Genomic DNA, 22,101 nt, shown 5'->3' on the forward strand with positions numbered 1-22,101 from the left:
ATTAGGATTTTAACACTTTGGTTACATTCATGACAGGAACGGTAGTTACTCGTTACACAGTTCACAAGTTTAATATCAAGCACAGTCTTGGACAATTTAGTGTCTCCAATTTACCTGACTGCATGTCTTTGGACTGTGGGAAGAAACCGGAGCTCCCGGAGGAAACCCACGCGGACACGGGGAGAACATGCAAACTCCACACAGAAAGCACCTGGATCGCCCCATCTGAGGATTGAACTCAGGACCTTCTTGCTGTGACGCAACAGTACTACTCACTTAGCCACCGTGCCGCCCAGCTAACAGGTAAAGAAAGCTTTTACAACCAGTAAACACAAGCAATGCTTTACTAATTTGTAAGTATTACATGGTCTTGCATTTGCAAACTCATATTTTAGATGACTTAAATCATATACAACCCTTTTAACAACTTAAAAGGCAAGCTTAGCACAGGGCTTAGCCTATGTTGCTTCATTACTTTATCATTTAGACTTTTTTGCCTGTATTTAGGGGTCATGATAGCAGATCTGGTCAGCATATCAGACTTTTCATGACACAGTTTTCATGCCGGATGCTTTTTTTTTATGCTGCCCTCCTATTTTTATTTGGGCTTGTGACCTGCAACAGTAGCAAACTGACAAGTGCACCACCGTTGGCTAGGCTGTTTCGACCAGGGACATTAGCCAATCAAATCTGTGCTGATGCCCAACCGATCAATAGCACAGCTATAAAGTTTGGAATCCCAGATCTCAGCAGTAGTGGGCTAGCATAATTTAAAACTGTATTAAATAACAAAATTATTCACTTTGAGAAACGAGTGTAATGAAGTCTTGGATGTATTTCACACAGAAATTTATTAGACAATAAGTACATATATTTGTAAAAACATATTGGTGGTGTCCATTGTTGGTGACACAGTAAAAAGGAAGAGCCGAAGGGTATATAAATAAGGTATAACATTTTGAGGTGAGATACATCAGCAGGAATTATGTGAGAAAGTATGTACACATTAGTAAAATTAAGTACAACTGATTTACAGTAGCGTTGTGTATATAGTGTTTAAGATATTTCAAGTCCCCAAATCAATCTGTCAGACACAGACTGTGCACAGCCCCATTCAGGTATTGTTCATATTTTAACTGCATATCTTTTATATTAGCAAGATCTAACTAGCCAGATGTTTACGGGATAAAATTGTTAGTTGCCTGTTAGAATTTAAAAGTACTGTACAATAAACCAGCTGGAGCAGTGAAAAATATTTTTGAAAGTAGAAACTGTTACCTATCCAAAGGCTTTAGGGTGGCATTTTTATTTCTTGTTTGCCTCTTCATCTCAATTCAATGTAAATTCAATCTAAGTCGTTCACAATTGTTCACTGTGTTCTAGCATTTGAAGCATTACACTATTTTTACTGTGCAAATTGTATAAATATGATGCTTTTACCATTTGTATGAAACATTTGTTACTTTTATAGGGCAGTTGTAGCCTAGTGGTTAGGGTACTGGACTAGTAATCGAAAGGTTGCTGGTTCAAGCCCCACCACTGTCAGGTTGCCACTGTTGGGCCCTTGAGCAAGGCCCTTAACCCTCAATTGCTTAGACAGTATATTGTCACAGTACTGTAAGTCACTTTCGATAAAAGTGTCTGCTAAATGCCAAAAATGTAAATGTAGATATAGGAACCCTCCATGTTGTCCATCGAGTTGTCACAGCTAAAATCTGTTAAACTCGATGTGAATGTCACTATGTAACACCAATAACATTAAACAAATTAGTTAAGACAGCACAAAGTAACATTTGGATTTTGAAAATAATATGATAAAGCATAGTACTAGTTTTCCAACTCATTTACAACTAGAGGCAATGTAGAAAAGCCAATCAACCTACCCACACAGACAATAACTGGAACTGGGAATTAAACTTAGATTGCTGGAGTTGTGCAGCACAAAGGCTATCAGCTGCACTGTCAAGTTGCGCTCTTAACTTATGATAAACTTTAGTTTTTATGCTTTTTATTAACATTTTAATAGGATTCAGCATATAGAAAACATATTTTGGTCATCACAGAAATTATTTTATGCTAAAAAAATTCTCTTTTTTACTTTTTAACCTTTAACATTCACATTTCAACTTTGAGATTTGAAATATTAAAAAGTTTGATTAACTGAATTGCACAGAACAGCAACGAAAATGTAAATAATCATTGTGTGTATTTGTGTGTGTGTGTATGTCCTTACTGTATACAATTGGGACAAACAAGATCTCATTGAGTAGGCGTCATTGAGCATTTGTGCTGCCACTATAGAATTCAGGGTGCTGAGCTGTAAAAAAGGTGTAGGCATTCATTGTGGAGATGTCAAAAAGGTTGTACTACATCACCATGGGCCACCTCTGTGTTTGGCACGTGCAGCTGTATGTGCCAAGCATCTGGTCCATGGTGTTTACACTTCCTTTGGTCTTATTGTAGAATGTGTATATTTTTGGTATTTTTCCTTTTGCTATTTTGATTTGTCTGGGCTTGGAAGCCTTCATTGGATAAGGGATGACTGGCTTGGTCTTTCTTAGGGTCCCTACAGTAGACCTTTCTCCAAAAGATGCTGTGCAAGAGGCACACTGATGAAAAAGTTGTGTGTTAATTTTATGACCTGTGTTTCTAAAACAGCTGCACAGCTGCTAGACAATATTTTGCTCCAGATTATTTTAAACTTCTTTCTCTGGTTGTTTCCCCATGTAAACTAATTTGTTGACATGATAACAACCAATTTATTGATCCCCCACTATATTTGCAGTTGGCTGTAGTAATTGTAGATTAAAAACATCCTTAGGCATGCTTTAAATATAATTTACAATATAATAACCAAAAATATTCGTAGGCAAAATAGTTTAAAAATTGCTTTAATTTGTTATGAATTAAAGTGGTAATTGTCAGTGAAGGTGTTAATTTTTGGGATCTAGTCATTTAAAGGTGCTTCTTTTTTATGTGTTTTTTGTAAACCCACTGCATATTAAAGTCTTTTTCTTGCATAACTGTTGTGTAGTGTTAGTCTAAAGAAGATAAGAGAAAAGTATGGATATCACAAGACCATGTGGAGATTTAAATTGTAAGGAAGTCGTGTGAACATTGAGTGGAGGTTGAGTGGTGATTGACTGACTTTTTGTTGGGGTGAGCAGAAACGAGAAGTGTGCTGGAATGCAGTGCAGAATACTGATGAACCGATCTGGGTTTTTAATTCATATATCCACATGTTCTCTTTCTCCCCTTTCACAACTGGCGCAAATTCAAATACTGTCTTTCGCTCTGCACGCTGTGTCGTATTTTTCAATAGTGGCTTTTGTCCCTTTCATCTCCTTTTGAAACAAAAGATTGTTGTGCGTGCAGGACACAGAGTGAGAGATGTGAGGAATGGAATGAGGGGTTGAGAGAGGAGAGAAAGTAAGAGGAAGAGTCAGAAGTGACAAAGTTTGAGCATTAACCTCTACAATCCCTGCATGACTTTTATGTTGCCTGAACCTGCATTCACAAACCATAAGGTTTTTTAAATAGAAGTATAGGCTGTAAGACTGAATAGAGAAAATCTGCAATGTTCTGGCTATACATTAGTCTTTGCATTTTGACAGATACACTTGGCATAGAAATCTTAAATCAGGATATTCTGATCTACAAACCTTATGGAAAAATTAAGACATTTTATAAAATGCATACAAAGAAGAATTTATGATTTGTTAATTCTCTCAAACCTTTATTTAGCTGACATAGGTACAAAGAAATGACTAATGTTTTGGTTGATCAACTTGATTGTATTTGGTAAATATAAACAAAGTCTAAATTTATGTCTGCCACACACTCAAAAAACATTTAACACCCAGGTGGCGCAGCAGGTTATTCTGCTAGCACACCAGCGGCGACATTCTTAACTCGGTTCGAAACTCAGCATTACCACAGGTCGGCTGGGCACCATCTAGTGGGCATAATTGGCAGTGCCTGCAGCAGACACGGTTCTGCTAGGGCGGGATGGCCGGACTATGTGGGTGGGGTCTGTGGGGGGCAGATAGAGAGGTGCCTGTGCAGAGTGCATGGGTAAAAAAGGGTTCCTCTAAGGGCTGCACGCGGGTCGGAGGAGGCGTGAACAGCAATATATCCACCACGACTGCAATCAGGGATCCCCCAGCAGCGGAAGACAAACTGACTACACGTAATTGGGAGAAAATGGGAGAAATAGCATAAATAAAATAGGAAAAAAAAACTTTGGTTACATTCATGACAGAACAGGTAGTTACTCATTACCCAAGATTCATCGGTTCACATGTTTAATGTTAAACACAGTCATGGACAATTTAGTGTCTCCAATTCACCTCACTTGCATGTTTTTGGACTGTGGGGGAAAACCAGAGCTCCCGGAGGAAACCCACACAGACACGGGAGAACATGCAAACTTCACACAGAAAGGACCCGGACCGCCCCACCTGGGAATCAAACCCAGGTCCTTCTTGCCGTCAGGCAATAGTGCTACCCAGTGAGCTACCGTGCCACCCCACATTCCACAATAAGCAGGTGAATTGGTAACAGGTAAGGGAATCATGATTGGGTAAAAAAATCCATCAGAGGCGCCTTTGCATACAAAGTAATTTAAGTAAAGAAATTCTCGATGAAAGATTGAAAATACATTCTCTTGTAACATTTAACATAAAACATCTTGTAAAATAATTGAGGAAATCCAGAAAACTCTTAGTTAGTGTAGGACAAGACAATTAAACACTTTTGAATGCATGTGTCATTTGAGTCCTCAGACAGCATTGCATAAGAAAAAACATCTTCGGATTTCATCTTTGGAAAACCATTGTCACTTAACAGTCTATCGCTGCATCAAGAAAGGCAACCTCAAACTTGTTTACACAAATACTATACACAAATGCCACTGGGCCTGATCTCATCTCAGGTGGACCAAAAACAGTGGAAATGTGTGCTGTGGTCAGATGAGTCCATGTTTCAGCTTGTTAAAAAAAAACTGATGTCAAGTTCTCCATGTCAACAACCGAAATGACTGTTATCAGCAAAAGGTGCAAAGGCAAACATCTGTCATGGTATGGAGGTTTCTAAATTTGTTTGTATTTTAAAAATACAATTAAGTTAATAAAGTTTTTTTATTAACCACTTTTACATGCATAATAGACCACTTTCACATGCAATCACCCCTACTGAAAATATCAGAAATCTTTTTGTCAGTTCAACAACGGTTCAAAATCACTGATTCTTTCAAAATGTCTCAGATTGTCTGGAAAATGGGTTTTATAGTTGAAAAGCAGAGCTGTTAGTACTTCATGGGACTATAATTCAGGGGTATACCAACAGAGGTTTTTGATCTGTTGGTCCTGGATTCTGTAAAGTTGCTTTGAGACAATGTCTATTGTAAAAAGCTATACAAATAAAATTGACTTGACTTGATATTTACTTTACTATATGACTGAATATGTAAATCAAATGCAATATAATATTCTTGTGCTTAAGTCTGTACAAATGTGCGTACAGTAACAGTATGTGTGTATGCGTGTGTGTGGGTGCATAATTGCTGGAGTTCAAAGATCAGCTGTGTGTACATTCTGCCGGTAACACGTGGCTTTCAGAGAGCTGCCCCCTCCTCCTTTATCCAGTGTTAGTATTCAGAGCACAGAGAGGCAGACAGATACCTATTCATATCCTCAGTGTAAGAAAAAGCAAGAGCAACAGCGAGAGAGAGAAACAGTGTGTGTGTGTGTGGGAGAGAGAGAGAAAGAGAGAGAGAGAGAGTATTATGGTACTGAGGAACACAGTGTAATGAAACTGGGCTAACCCAAGACATGCCGTGATTGTAATGGAGAACAGAGTGTAGTTGAATTTCGGGGTATAAATAAAGAAAATGGGTAAAAAAAGGAAATGGAATAGAAAAAAAAACTTTACTTTTGTTCATGTGGTGCCAATCACTACAATTATTGTGTCAGATTGTCTATTTAATATATTGTGAAGGGCCCGCCTGCTGTGAGAATTGGGCGGGGGGTTGATTGGCTTGGTCTGGTTAGCCTAGCTGTTAAGGAACTGGACTGGTAAGCAAAAGGTTGCTGATTCACGCCCCGCCACTGCCAGCCTGTCACTTTCGGGCCCTTGAGCAAGACCGTATACTGTCACAGTACTGTAAGTCACTTTGGAAAAAAGCATCTGCCAAATGCCGAAAATGTAAATGGTTACAAAATCATGCCCCTTTGCATTGCTTTTTATGGTTAACAGCGGGTGCATGAGGCTGCAGGTAACTGATGTGCTGTGTTTAGTGTTAATACACTTGGAAGTGGAAGTGTTTCTATTTATTATGGTTTTTTTTATCACAGAGTTGCGGGCTCCTCTGTTGGCAACCTGCTATTCTCTGAGGCCGTGATGCCATGCTTGACTTTCTGCCAGTGCAGTTGCCTGCACTCTTTTTTCTTTTACAGCAAACTTAACCAGTGTAGGTGTAGTGACCCATTTCAGAAACGGCCATACATTTTTGTGTATGTTAAAGCTGCTGGTATGGTGGGACGGTGGCTAAGTGGGTAGCACAAAGCTGCTGGTACTTTCTTAGTGTTGACAAAAGAATAAAAAAGATGAACTATGTTGTTTAAGAAATATGCTTTAAACACTTCTGGTTTTTGGTCTCTGAGTAATCTACTGGGCAGTTTTGAATTATATAGCCATATATAAAAAATAATTTCTATCATTTGTCATTTCTAATGTAATTTGTAATTGAAATGATTTGAACACTTGTTCTAGGTATTCATTACAGCTTGCTTTGAGCATAAATCTCTTCTTTAAGCTTTCCCTCTCTGTCCCTAACCCACTGTTTTACTCTGGGCTTGGTTACTGAATAAGCTACCCTTGTGTCAGATTAAGACTAAATAAAATGTGAGACTGTGGTAAAAGAAATAGAAAAAATGAAGAGGCCAGCTGCCTTGCATGTCTTAATAAGCCCACGTTATTTGCCACAGCAGCTGGGCATCTAAATGGAAAGCAGCAGACAACAGCAGGACCCCTGGGTCCAGGGGTGTCAATGTAACCCTCTTTTCCAGAAACCTCAAGAGAAAAAGTTGCCCTGCTTTGATACCATCAACAGTACCTACTTTAGACACCCTGTATGAACAGTGGTTCAGTGCCACCAAATGCCTGCTAGGGGTATTAGATGTGCACTTCTTCAGTGGGGAGGGAGTGTCAATTTTAGGGTCATGCTGTGGGCGCCACATTGTCTGAGATGCTATCACATTGGCACTGGTGTTTGTAATGCTGCTCAGATGATGAGATTTTCACAGCCCAGGTAAACTGCTGTAAAGCCTTACAGAGGAGTTCTGGTCACTTCCTAACCTTCAGTTTTGTTATTTTGTAAAGAAAGTTTTACATCACCATGGGACTGGAGGTCACTGGAGCTCCTGACTGATGACAGATAAAACAACACCTCAATTCATTAGAGACAATGATCAAAAGAATGCTGAATGGTCAAAAGTATCTGGACGCTTGACCAATATGTTGTTGGATCCTATTTCAAAAAACATGGGCATTAATTTGAAGTTCATATGAACCTCAGTTTGTGCACAGGGGCACAGTCGCAAATCTTTCACTTGTTAAAAACTTTAAATGACACATCAAATTGGATCCCTTTTTGGCATTTTGCAGATCCTTTTTTTAATCTAAAGCAACTTACATTACTATGACAGTATACTTTCTAAGCAATTGAGGGTTAGAGGCCTTGCTCAAGGGCCCATCAAGGACAACCTGTCCGTGGTTGGACTTAAAACAGTGACCTTTTTTATGCATTTTCTCGCCATTTTCCTCCCAATTTAGTGCACCCAATTTGTCTGCTGCTAAGAGATACCAGATTGCATCCGAGGAGAGCACGTCGCTGCACACGCCTCTTCCGACACGTGCACAGCCCTCCTCTTCTCGTCCCTGCATTCTGCACAGGCGTCTCTTCCGCCAATCAGGGTCCTTACATAGTGTATGAAGATCCCACCCACACATAGTCCACACCCCCGCAGATATTGTGGCCAATTAGTATCTGCTACAGGCACTGCCAATTATGCCTGCCAGATGGCGCCCAGCAGACTGGTGGCAACGGCGAGTTTCGAACCCAGGATTTCAGAATCTCTGCGCTGGTGTGCTAGCAGAATATCCTGCTGCGCCACCTGGGTGCCAAACAGTGACCTTTTGATTAGTAGTCCAGTACCTTAACCACTAGGCTATGACTGCCCAAAAAGAGTTCCAGTGTGGGTTTTAGTTGTTCAAACTGCAAGATACCTGTCTTATTTTAATTACATTTCAGCTTATATCCAATTTGTGCTGCATATCCACCCATATACTAAAATAACACATAAATACTCACATAAATACATTTACAGTTAGTTAGGGTTGCTTACTTCGTAATTTTTTCTCTCACCCAGAATATTATAGTGTTAGTATTTATTTCTGATTAAAAGTTAATACTTTTTTTTGTGTAACAGCACTTGGGGCTGTGCCCCAGTGCCCTCACAGGACGAAAAACCTTAAAAGGATTGTATTAAATGAGTATGATAATATTGTTTACAAAATGTGTTAAAATGCAAAGTGCAAACACATAATAGTATTTATAACTTAAACATAATGTTTACATCATTTTTAATAGTGTACTGTGTACTTCTCTCCAGCCATGACTTCGTCCACTCCCCCATCATCCCGCAAATCCTCTCCTCAGAAAGTGTGCCACTCTCAGACGCAGACAGAGATCTTGAAGCCTCTGCTTGGTGGAGGGAGTGGTGGTACCACAGGGGGTGGTCAGGCAGCACTGAGGAGGCGTAGGCGTGTACTCTCTAAAGATGGGCGGAGCAACGTGCGCATTGAGCATGTCAGCGGACGTGGTGCTCTTTACCTACGTGACCTATGGACGACCTTTCTGGACATGCAGTGGCGGTACAAGCTCTTCCTATTCTCGGCCACCTTCGCGGGCACCTGGTTTGCCTTTGGACTTCTGTGGTACCTGGTGGCACTGGTGCATGGAGACTTGCTGGGTGAGAATGACCTCAGACAGGAAGAAATAATTCTATTTGATATACTGTAGGAATATTCTGGACATACTGTAAATAAACTGTGCAGACAATGTTAACAAATAGAAAATAGTATAACATGACTTTATGTTCTCTCATCTTGCAGAATTCGACCCACCATCCAACCACACCCCTTGTGTGATGCAGGTACAGACGTTGACAGCTGCCTTTCTCTTCTCACTGGAGTCTCAAACTACAATTGGCTACGGTTTCCGCTGTATTACAGAGGAATGCCCAGTCGCCATAATCCTCCTTATTGTGCAGCTAGTCATCACCATGGTGATGGAGATCTTCATTACAGGGACCTTTCTTGCTAAGGTAAAGCCAAATCAATTTTATTCAATTCTTTTACAGACCAAAATACATTTATATTTAATACAATTAGCAGAAGTCTTTATTCAAAGCAAGGTATAATTGTAGCTAGGTACAGTGCAATTGAGTGTTAAGTACCTTCTCAGGGGCCAACAGTGGCAACTTAGTGGTAGTGGGGCTTGAACCCTACAATGACCTTTAGTTTATAAAGTCTTAACATCCTTAACATCCACCCCTCCCCAAGCATACCAGTCTAGTGCCCTAAGACTAGTACCATATTAGGCTGATACTGTATATACACCTCCTTGTTTCTACACTCACTGTCCATTTTATCAGCTCCACTTACCATATAGAAGCACTTTGTAGGTCTACAATAACTGACTGTAGTCCATCTGTTTCTCTGCATGCTTTGTTAGCCCCCTTTCATGCTGTTCTTCAATGGTCAGGACTCTCCCAGGACCACCACAGAGCAGGTATTATTTGGGTGGTGGATCATTCTCAGCACTGCAGTGACACTGACATGGTGGTGGTGTGTAAGTGTGTGTTGTGCTGGTATGAGTGGATAAGACACAGCGATGCTGATGGAGTTTTTAAACACCTCACTGTCACTGCTGGACTAAGAATAGTCCACCAACCAAAAATATATTCAGCGTCCTGTGACCGCTGATGAAGGTCTAGAAGATGACCAACTCAAACAGCAGCAATAGATGAGCGATTGTCTCTGACTTTACATCTACAAGGTGGACCAACTACATAGGACTGTCTAATAGAGTGGACAAAACAAAATAAAACTTTCAAGTTTCAAGCAATAAATTAACACAAAGCCTAATGTATCTGACCATCAAGAGCCACCAGAGTAAGTCCTCTTTAACATGCTGAAATCTTTCAAGGGTGAAAACTGGGTTGAGGTCTGGTGACTGTAAAGGCCATGTTATATGATTTAAATAATATTTATAGGCATCAAACCATTCAAGCAGTACAGTTCTCATGTGTACTTGCACACTTGTTAAAAATATGAAGGATGACTCACTCAAACTCTTATGTTTTGCTTTCCTCTAAATAAGATTTATGGTGTTGTTTAATAGTATGTACAGTATGTATAGTGATGCAGTTGTAATGCTTGTGCTTTGTGTAGGTAGCTCGGCCGAAGAAGCGAGGAGAAACTGTAAAGTTCAGTCAACATGCTGTTGTGGCCAATCATGAGGGACAACCATGTCTCATGATCCGTGTAGCCAACATGCGCAAGAGTCTGCTTTTGGGCTGTCAGGTAAGTGTGTGTATGAGCATGTGTGTATGTGTATGTGCAATCACAATCCACAATTATTGGCTCCCTGCCAAAGATTAGCAAAAAGGGATTTAATAAATGTATCTTTATCCTCACACTGAAAGAAATGAGAAGACTCCAACCTTTAACTGCAGTTAGTTTATACTATAAACTATATACTGTATATATACTAGACCTATATATTATAATTGCATTTAATACTTTGTACAATCTTCCTTTGTTTTTGCAATAATTGACACATCTGCATTTAATTCTTAATACTGGGAGATCAATACAAATAAATAAAGAAGCTACAGTAACCACAGAACAGAACTGCACAGCAGCACAAAGCATTGTGGGTAGAGTAAGTGGTTAAATGAAGTTGCTACTTTGATACATCATTTAAATTAGACTCCTTATGATGTGGCCTCTCGATTTTGTAAAAGTCCAGCACACCGTGAGTAATAGCATGAATGGCGTGGTGGGGAAAGGGGGAAGGATTGTGATGGCAAGTCTGCATGAGTTATTTGTATATCATGCATATTCATGGATTCTGTTGTTCCCACTCAAAAGGTTTTCCTGGACAACTTTAACAACCTCTTGCATATAAAAAGCACAGAAGGAGTGCACATATTCATCTAAACATTTGAGAAATGGTCACATGAAACAAAAATGGAACTTAAACTCTTTGTGTTTGGAGTGAAGCATATTATCCCAAATATAATAATATAATAAAATTATAATAATTTGTAATTCTAATCCAGGTAACAGGTAAACTTCTGCAGACATCTCTGACAAAAGAGGGTGAGACAGTTCGTCTGGACCAGAGGAATGTAGCTTTTCAGGTTGACACATCCACCGACAGCCCCTTCCTCATCCTTCCTCTCACCTTTTATCATGTTATAGATGACAGCAGCCCCCTCCGCACCTGGGCCACCAAAGGTAGGAGGATCTAATATAATAATAAGGTGGAAGTTTTAAAAAGAGGGTTAAATAGTTGAGGTAAATGTTACTTTTGTCTCCTTGTCAAAAAATGTACAAACTACAGTTTCTTCCTGCATTTATTATGAAACAAAGATGCACTAGATGCATTAATGACACTGGTTGGTATTTGTGATGTGTGTACAGTGTGGGCAGTAAATGCCCCCCTTGATATGTGTGTATATCCATGACCAGCAGTTTGAAAAGATGCAGTAGCTGCAGTAGGTGTACTCATCCTCATTCTCGCAGGTTGGTACAGTGGTGCTTGAAAGTTTGTGAACCCTTTAGAATTTTCTATATTTCTGCATAAATATGACCTAAAACATCATCAGATTTTCACACAGGTCCTAAAAGTAGATAAAGAGAACCCAGTTAAACAAATGAGACAAAAATATTGTACTTGGTCATTTATTTATTGAGGAAAATGATCCAATATTACATATTTGTGAGTGGCAAAAGTATGTGAACCTCTAGGATTCGCAGTTAATTTGAAGGTGAAATTAGAGTCAGGTGTTTTCAATCAATGGGATGACAATCAGGTGTGAGTGGGCACCCTGTTTTATTTAAAGAACAGGGATCTATCAAAGTCTGCTATTTACAACATATGTTTGTGGTAGTGTATCATGGCACAAACAAAGGAGATTTCTGAGGACGTCAGAAAAAGAGTCGTTGATGCTCATCAGGCTGGAAAAGGTTACAAAACCATCTCTAAAGAGTTTGGACTCCACCAATCCACAGTCAGACAGATTGTGTACAAATGGAGGAAATTCAAGACCATTGTTACCCTCCCCAGGAGTGGTCGACCAACAAAGATCACTCCAAGAGCAAGGCGTGTAATAGTCGGCGAGGTCACAAAGGACCCCAGGGTAACTTCTAAGCAACTGAAGGCCTCTCTCACATTGGCTAATGTTAATGTTCATGAGTCCCCCATCAGGAGAACACTGAACAACAATGGTGTGCATGGCAGGGTTGCAAGGAGAAAGCCACTGCTCTCCAAAAAGAACATTGCTGCTCGTCTGCAGTTTGCTTCAGATCACGTGGACAAGCCAGAAGGCTATTGGAAGAATGTTTTGTGGACGGATGAGACCAAAATAGAACTTTTTGGTTTAAATGAAAAGCGTTATGTTTGGAGAAAGGAAAACACTGCATTCCAGCATAAGAACCTTATCCCATCTGTGAAACATGGTGGTGGTAGTATCATGGTTTGGGCCTGTTTTGCTGCATCTGGGCCAGGACGGCTTGCCATCATTGATGGAACAATGAATTCTGAATTATATCAGAGAATTCTTAAGGAAAACGTCAGGACATCTGTCCATGAACTGAATCTCAAGAGAAGGTGGGTCATGCAGCAAGACAACGACCCTAAGCACACAAGTCGTTCTACAAAGAATGGTTAAAGAAGAATACAGTTAATGTTTTGGAATGACCAAGTCAAAGTCCTGACCTTAATCCAATCAAAATATTGTGAAAGGACCTGAAGCGAGCAGTTAATGTGAGGAAACCCACCAACATCCCAGAGTTGAAGCTGTTCTGTACGGAGGAATGGGCTAAAATTTCTCCAAGCCGGTGTGCAGGACTGATCAACAGTTACCGGAAACGTTTAGTTGCAGTTATTGCTGCAAAGAGGGGTCACACCAGATACTGACAGCAAAGGTTCACATACTTTTGCCACTCACAAATATGTAATATTGGATCATTTTCCTCAATAAATAAATGACCAAACACAATATTTTTGTCTCATTTGTTTAACTGGGTTCTCTTTATCTACTTTTAGGACTTGTGTGAAAATCTGATGACGTTTTAGGTCATATTTATGCAGAAAATTCTAAAGGGTTCACAAACTTTCAAGCACCACTGTAGGTGCCTTGTTGATAGAGATTACTCAGGTGCTGGGGTGAAAACTCAGTTAGAAAACTCAATTTGTTTAATAATTAGTAGCCATTTTATCCACCAGAAACTAGAAACACTGTGTTCAAGGCAAAATTAACCGTGGACATGGCACCAGTCTAGCTTCGGGCATCACACACCCATTCATTAACTCACTCACAGCTAGTTGCAAGCCAGCTTTGTTGGGAAGTAGAAAGTAATGTTTTTGGGAGGTAGAAAGAATAGTACCAAAAGAAAACCCACCCAGACACAGAGTAAACACATTGAATAAAGTTGTAGTACCCACACTACCCACAGTGCCACCTATGCTACTTATTTTATAATTACTTGCATTTTAGACAAAGATTTGTAATATAATTAAGGAAATAACTTTCAAAACTGGTGTTTAATGGTGTTGTGAGCTCAGAAGCTCTGAAATGATCCAATGTGATAAATACTAACGAGGAAAGAGGACAGCACACTGCTACTATTCTGAGTCTTCACTGCAACAGTGATACCCAAAACATCTATATAGCTGTCCAGAACTACTGATAATGATCTGCCAGTGGAGCCTGGTGGTACAGATCACTTAAGAACACAGAGAATACAGTCAGACACAGACCACTCTGTATTTCTGCACAGCTGCTTTTAAGAAAGGGGTGTGCAATGAGGGTAATGTGAACTGCAGAACATGAGATGCTCTCTCTTCTGTTGACTGACCAGAGGATTGGCCAAGGGGGCTAAAAGTGCCCTGGCTGTTTAGGAATAGATATGTTTTTACTAATTCAAACGAAAAACCAGTACAGCTCAATTTACTATTTATGATGTTTTAGGACTGTAAATTCCAGAGATGTTTACAAGTCACAAAATATCAGTCCGAGTCAAGTCACAAGTCTTTAGACCAGAGTCCGAGTCAGGTCACAAGTCTTTAGACTAGAGTCCGAGTCAGGTCACAAGTCTTTAGACTAGAGTCCGAGTCAGGTCACAAGTCTTTGGACTAGAGTCCGAGTCAAGTCACAAGTCTTTAGGCTAGAGTCTGAGTCAAGTCACAAGTCTTTAGGCTAGAGTCCGAGTCAAGTCACAAGTCTTTGGACTAGAGTCCCAGTCAAGTCACAAGTCTTTAGGCTAGAGTCTGAGTCAAGTCACAAGTCTTTGGACTAGAGTCCAAGTCAAGTCATGAGTCTTTAGGCTAGAGTCCGAGTCAAGTCACAAGTCTTTGGACTAGAGTCCAAGTCAAGTCATGAGTCTTTAGGCTAGAGTCCGAGTCAAGTCACAAGTCTTTAGGCTAGAGTCCGAGTCAAGTCACAAGTCTTTGGACTAGAGTCCAAGTCAAGTCATGAGTCTTTAGGCTAGAGTCCAAGTCAAGTCATGAGTCTTTAGGCTAGAGTCCGAAAGTCACGAGTCTTTAGGCAAGAGTCCAAGTCAAGTCATGAGTCAATATAATATACACAAAACATATATTGGAAATGTAGTGTAGAAATAAAGAAATAATATGTAAGTTCAGATCAAAAACAACAACAGATTAGCGACTGTATTTTGCCGTTATACTTAGTGCCTTTACTTTCCTAGTCATTGTGCAAATGAATGTAATTTCTGTAACAAGAAGGTACCAGTTAAAAGCTTAAACTGATACATTTTGTTTTCATTGCAAAACAAAAGCAGGCAATAAATCACGGCACAGCAGCCAAAATCCAAAACACAGCAAAAAAAATCATAACCACTGCTTACCTTAGCTTATGTTCATCCAGATGCTATTAAATTTATAAACGTGTGTTGCCCAATTAGGAATATAATCCATTAGTTTGTAAATGTGCTTATAATTAAACTTTTCCCGGCTGTAAAGTAAAACACTAACTTGTTAGAAAGCCAATCAGGCATCTCATTGACAATCATCTGTGTGACACAAACTGAATAAATGAAAATAACAGCATTTCTTACAAAAAATTTTAATCAGAAGGTCTGATTGGTTCAGAAAGCGGTTCTTTCAACCATTAGCGCAGATTCTGTATGAGCGTTCCATTCACCCCAGTTGTTCATGTGAAGTGCACTACGTAGGGTATTCCACCATTTTAAGTGGGATTCCAATCCAAAGGTAACGGAAATATTCAAATGAAGTGAACTAGGGAGTCATTTTTTGCAAATCATGAGTCGAGTCCAAGTCATTTGAAACAAGTCTGAAGTCGATGTGTGTGCAACTTGTCCCCATCTCAGGTAATTTCTCTTTAAGTCGGCATGCATGAGCCTCAGGGTAACCACCTAATTAAGAGTCAGTGAGCCATCACAGAAGATAAGTATTCACTGAGCATTAGCCTGTAATTATTATTTTTTTCATAAAATTACTCAATTGTGAGCAAGCATTAACAGAATTGACTGCCATGCAATTCTGCGCTAACATTCTAGCTGCTTATTATGTTAATCAGTGGTACACCTTGCTTGCAGGTGAAGGTAGATATGCTGCAGCAAGGTTGTGGGATATATTAAAGGAATGACTCCAAGCCACAATAGCACATCCAGTGCAGGGGTGATTTTTTAGTGAAACGTGACAGTAGCACTGTCGCCTTACAGCAGGAAGGTCCTGGGTTTGATTCCCAGGTGGGGCGGTCTGGGTCCTTTCTGTGTGGAGTTTGCTTGTTCTCCCCGTGACTGTGTGGGTTTCACCTGGGAGCTCTGGTTTTCTTCCACAGTCCAAAAACATGTAAATGAGGTGAACTAGAGATACAAAATTGTCCATGACTGTGTTTGACATTAAACTTGTGAACTGATGAACTTAACTCAGTCCCCCCTACAAGAGCATGAACAGGGATTATTGGGGGACAAAGCACCAGGAACTCAGATTCGTGAAAAAATTGTTTGAGTGTTAGAGGGGTCTTTGTGGGGATGCCTGGAGGACAGAAAGAGCTTTGTGTAAATGCCTTAATCATATCAAAGACTGTAAACTGTTGAATGTTAATTTGATTTGAGGAGGTTAAAAGACTAAAGCTAGTAATATAACAATGAGTCAGATATTCTTTATTCTTCTGCTTTGCTGCTCACACAGTGAGTTGTGTGTGTGTGTGTGTGTGTGTGTGTGTGTGTGTGTGTGGCAGAATAGTATCTGAAGGTTTAGGGTTTACACGAGTGTGGGGTTTCCATAATGGGCGAAGTATTAGGAAGTTGGCATGTGTCTCTGGCTTCATCTTTTCTCTAGTCTTACTACTTTCCTCATCCCTAGTGCTCAATTGGCATTCACTCTCATTTACTATTATTTCTTTCTTTCTGTCCTCATCTGTCTTGGTCTCTCCCTCTCTGACTGGAATGCCAGTGTAAGGGTCTCATTAGGGGCACAAAGCGGCTCAGTTTGCCGTGCTGACATGCAGGTGCCGGATCCGGTTACTGCAGCACAGATTCAGAAAGAAACAGAGGCCACAACAAGCCTGTTTTCATACTGTAGCTGCTTGCACTACTCATTACAGTTTAGTTTAATTTGGTTCAGCTCATTCATCTGGTAACCGCGATAGGTTGGGTGCCACCCAGAAAAGCTGAGTGCTAGGAAGGAGCACATCCTGGACAGGGTGCCAATCCATTGCGGGGTAACACAAACATACTCTTTACCTACGCCTTTTAACCTTGGAGATTTTAGAGAAGCCAATTTACCACCAACCTGTTACTGTCACTGTTTCTGTCACTGCTGGCACTTGTCTATTAGGAGCTACAGTAATTGTGATATGTATGAAAGCAAGTACAATGGCCGCTCAGGTGGCGCAGCAGTAAAAACACCAGAGCTGGGATCTCGAATACATCTTATTAGTCTCAGCTCTGCCTGCCGATCACATGAACACCAATTGGCCTGTTGTTCATATAGGGGTGGGGCATGAAGCTGGATAGCTCTCTCATGGCTGATGAAACTACAACATCTTCTGGCTGGTTGATTGTGCCTGCACATGGGTGGGGAAGGAGTGCGTTGATCAGGGTGAGTCTCTCTGCATCTTTCTGATCTGCAGCTGATCTCGTAGTGTGGGTGACAAAATGCATACGGCTGCTGCCCACATGTCGGAGGGGGCGTGGGTTAGCTTCGTTCTCCTCAATCAGGGCCGGGGTCGGCATTAGTGGAGAGGAAGCATGACGCAATCGGGCAATTGAACACGCTAAAAGTCGGGGGAAATAAGCATAAGCAGAAATATAAAAAAAGAACAAGTAAAATGTTTCATCATGCAATTTTTTTTAAATGAATTTTCTATTTTTCCCACTTTTTTTCTCCCCTAATCTAGACGTGTCCAATTACCCTGGTTGCGTCCTCTATACTGATTCGACCCTTCACTGCTGACTGAGGACGCCTCTCAACTGACTTGCGCCCCCTCCGGTACACACAGTCAGTACAGACTGCATTTTTCACCTGCACGAGTCGAGTTCATACACTGACGGGCACTGTGTATGGAGGGCCACACCCCCATCAGCATTATTTCTCAGCCCTGTGCAGGTGCCATCAGTCAGCCAGCAGGGGCTGCAATCGCACCAGTTATGAGGACCTATGATCCGACTTTCTTACCCTCTAACCCTGAACAACAGCCAGTCGTTGTTCATGCTGCCACCCAGCCCAGTCGGAAAGGCAGAGCTGAGATTCGATACGATGTATTCGAAACCCCAACTCTGGTGTCATCATGCTGTTTTAGCACTCTTTTAGTATTCTTAAACATGACTTGCATGATTTATTGGTTATTAATTGTTAATTAACATTAGTTGTTAACTAACATTTGGGTGAAGCAGTGGTCTGTTGTGTAAGGAAGGGCATCAGCGAATGTCAAGTCAGGTATGCCGATCAGTTCCTCTAAGGCAACTTTTTATTCAGATTATCTGTGTCTAATATTACATTTTGTTTAAATATTAGAAATAAATATTTGTGACAAAAGAAACTTTAAAGGCTGTAAATATTTTTTACTGCATTGTAGTTCTTCTGTTAAATTTGTGTTATTGCTTTAACCTGAAATGTCCACTTGGGGTCAATAAAGAGTGTTTTTATTTTTAAATTTGTCTTGCTGCTGGTAAATATTAAATGCAGGCTATAATATTAAATAACATCACGGCTGTGATTCGGTCGCAGACACGAGCCAAAGGCGAGTGCTGTAGATCATCACAGCCGTGATGTTATTCGCAATAACACACGACCTCAAGTGTTCTATTGCTTTTATACAGCAGTTTTTACAAAATAAATCAAAGAAGCCCTGAATTTCATAATAAATATGCTTTAATATTGACAATACCTTCCGCCAAAACGTAGTTCCACAACGAATATAAAGTTTAACTCTACAAAGCAGACATCCCAAGTTGCAAAAACTCATTTCAGGGAGGTAAGAAGAAAAAGGCAAGAACCTTCGAAGGAAAAAATAAAAATAAAAAACCTCTTGCACACACCAAAGGATATACAGTGTATCACAAAAGTGAGTACACCCCTCACATTTCTGCAGATATTTAAGTATATCTTTTCATGGGACAACACTGACAAAATGACACTTTGACACAATGAAAAGTAGTCTGTGTGCAGCTTATATAACAGTGTAAATGTATTCTTCCCTCAAAATAACTCAATATACAGCCATTAATGTCTAAACCACCAGCAACAAAAGTGAGTACACCCCTTAGTGAAAGTTCCTGAAGTGTCAATATTTTGTGTGGCCACCATTATTTCCCAGAACTGCCTTAACTCTCCTGGGCATGGAGTTCACCAGAGCTTCACAGGTTGCCACTGGAATGCTTTTCCACTCCTCCATGACGACATCACGGAGCTGGCGGATATTCGAGACTTTGCGCTCCTCCACCTTCCGCTTGAGGATGCCCCAAAGATGTCCTATTGGGTTTAGGTCTGGAGACATGCTTGGCCAGTCCATCACCTTTACCCTCAGCCTCTTCAATAAAGCAGTGGTCGTCTTAGAGGTGTGTTTGGGGTCATTATCATGCTGGAACACTGCCCTGCGACCCAGTTTCTGGAGGGAGGGGATCATGCTCTGCTTCAGTATTTCACAGTACATATTGGAGTTCATGTGTCCCTCAATGAAATGTAACTCCCCAACACCTGCTGCACTCATGCAGCCCCAGACCATGGCATTCCCACCACCATGCTTGACTGTAGGCATGACACACTTATCTTTGTACTCCTCACCTGATTGCCGCCACACATGCTTGAGACCATCTGAACCAAACAAATTAATCTTGGTCTCATCAGACCATAGGACATGGTTCCAGTAATCCATGTCCTTTGTTGACATGTCTTCAGCAAACTGTTTGCGGGCTTTCTTGTGTAGAGACTTCAGAAGAGGCTTCCTTCTGGGGTGACAGCCATGCAGACCAATTTGATGTAGTGTGCGGCGTATGGTCTGAGCACTGACAGGCTGACCCCCCACCTTTTTAATCTCTGCAGCAATGCTGACAGCACTCCTGCGCCTATCTTTCAAAGACAGCAGTTGGATGTGACGCTGAGCATGTGCACTCAGCTTCTTTGGACGACCAACGCGAGGTCTGTTCTGAGTGGACCCTGCTCTTTTAAAACGCTGGATGATCTTGGCCACTGTGCTGCAGCTCAGTTTCAGGGTGTTGGCAATCTTCTTGTAGCCTTGGCCATCTTCATGTAGCGCAACAATTCATCTTTTAAGATCCTCAGAGAGTTCTTTGCCATGAGGTGCCATGTTGGTACTTTCAGTGACCAGTATGAGAGAGTGTGAGAGCTGTACTACTAAATTGAACACACCTGCTCCCGATGCACACCTGAGACCTAGTAACACTAACGAGTCACATGACATTTTGGAGGGAAAATGACAAGCAGTGCTCAATTTGGACATTTAGGGGTGTAGTCTCTTAGGGGTGTACTCACTTTTGTTGCCGGTGGTTTAGACATTAATGGCTGTATATTGAGTTATTTTGAGGGAAGAATAAATTTACACTCTTATATAAGCTGCACACAGACTACTTTTCATTGTGTCAAAGTGTCATTTTGTCAGTGTTGTCCCATGAAAAGATATACTTAAATATCTGCAGAAATGTGAGGGGTGTACTCACTTTTGTGATACACTGTAGGTGATAACAGAACTTTTAGGAGCTGCTAACTGGGCTATTAAGCTAACTGTTCGTGTCACAAACACATTAATGTTCCCTACATAGTGCACTAGATTGTGTATCAGATCACAGATTTATGTTCCCTACATAGTGCACTAGATAGTGAATTAGACAATTGGTTATGTTCCCTACACAGTGCACTAGATTGTATATCAGATAACGCATTCATGTTCACTACATAGTGCACTACAGCCCCGGTTCTGGACTGCTTTGCTTGGGGGGGGCAGTAAAACCTAATGAGGGGGCATGTTGATAGTCATGTTTTTGAAGCCAGAAATATATTCAAGGCTTGATTTGTGCATGAATGATGACAGCCAAGCTATTGATACTGGCTTAAAGTGATGTATGAGGTAAAGAAATAAAAATGCATGTTTTCGAACTTAAACTTAAAACCCAATGATTAAAAAATACATGTTGATTATGTAAATGGAGAAAAAAGATTATCTAATTGTATTTCATTTTAATACGCCCCCTTAATTAAATTGCCATTACTAATAGAACAACTCTATTTCTTGAAAGGCTTTAATACAAATTTAAGTCAAAGCTGACAAATGTACCTACACACAGACTGAGAATATTCAAACGTGGAAATAGGAATGAGTGAGAATATTTATATTATTGGGAAATTAAAATATAAAGAAAACAAAAGAATACTAATTCTGTAAAAAAAAAGTGTTTACCAGTATACCTGCCTCTCGCTCACACTAACAGAACATATACTGCCGAACTGAACTGTTTGGGGCAGTCTGCCGATTTTTATATGACTCAAAGAGCCAATCAGGAGTAAGCAAGGAAATATCTTCACACTGTAAAACAAAATGCATTTTTGTGATTGGTTCAGAGATAATTTTAAAAATAGCCGTTGCTTGCATTGTGCTTGGGGGGGCAAAGACACAATTTGGGGGGGCAATGCCCCCCTCAGCCCCCCCCTAGCGCCGGCCCTGGTGCACTAGATAGTGAATTAGACAATTGATTTATGTTCCCTACACAGTGCACTAGATTGTATATCAGATAACGGATTTAAAATGCAATCGGGAAAAAAGTCTGTGTCGCCTGCATGCGCGTTTGTGTGCATGAAGCTTGTCGTTACTGGCAACACGTCAGCGGAGTAATACAGTTGTGGTGTGAAAAGGCCGTGCTGTTATCACGAATATCAGCACGGTTAGAACGCTTCTCAACCAAACAGATTGTAAGGTCGGAACTAACTGTTGTATAAAGATAGATAGGTAGGTAGGTAGGTAGATAGAACACTTTATTAATCCCATAGGGAAAGTCAGTTATTACAGCAGCTCCAGGTACATTAAAGCAAAACTTATTAATGTACAAAGAATTAAAGTACACTAGTAATGTTGTACACACTATGTAATTGAATAAATAGAAAAAAAACGTAGTATGTTATATAAAAAACTTAAGAAGTCTTCTAGAATTACAATTGTAGATGAGATATGTAATATATGATATACTAAGCTGTTGTAAGTGTTAAATAATAACAGATATGTAGTGTAGTCTTTATGAACAGAGTGCTAG

At 40.4% G+C, this 22,101-nt stretch overlaps 1 protein-coding gene across 2 annotated transcripts in view; it reads left to right on the forward strand.

Annotated features, from left to right (window-relative positions):
- The window catches only part of kcnj10a (potassium inwardly rectifying channel subfamily J member 10a), a 31,251-nt gene that overhangs the window by 3,286 nt on the left and 5,864 nt on the right, over positions 1-22,101 (forward strand). For both annotated transcript variants that reach the window (XM_062994383.1, XM_062994382.1), the window contains exons 2-5: positions 8,673-9,032; positions 9,175-9,386; positions 10,516-10,647; positions 11,409-11,586. In XM_062994383.1, the coding sequence (XP_062850453.1) occupies positions 8,675-9,032; positions 9,175-9,386; positions 10,516-10,647; positions 11,409-11,586 (880 nt within the window). In that variant the 5' untranslated portion in view covers positions 8,673-8,674. The remainder of the gene's footprint in view (positions 1-8,672; positions 9,033-9,174; positions 9,387-10,515; positions 10,648-11,408; positions 11,587-22,101) is intronic.

This window comes from Trichomycterus rosablanca, chromosome 4 (genome assembly GCF_030014385.1).
Source record: "Trichomycterus rosablanca isolate fTriRos1 chromosome 4, fTriRos1.hap1, whole genome shotgun sequence".
NCBI lineage: Eukaryota > Metazoa > Chordata > Actinopteri > Siluriformes > Trichomycteridae > Trichomycterus > Trichomycterus rosablanca.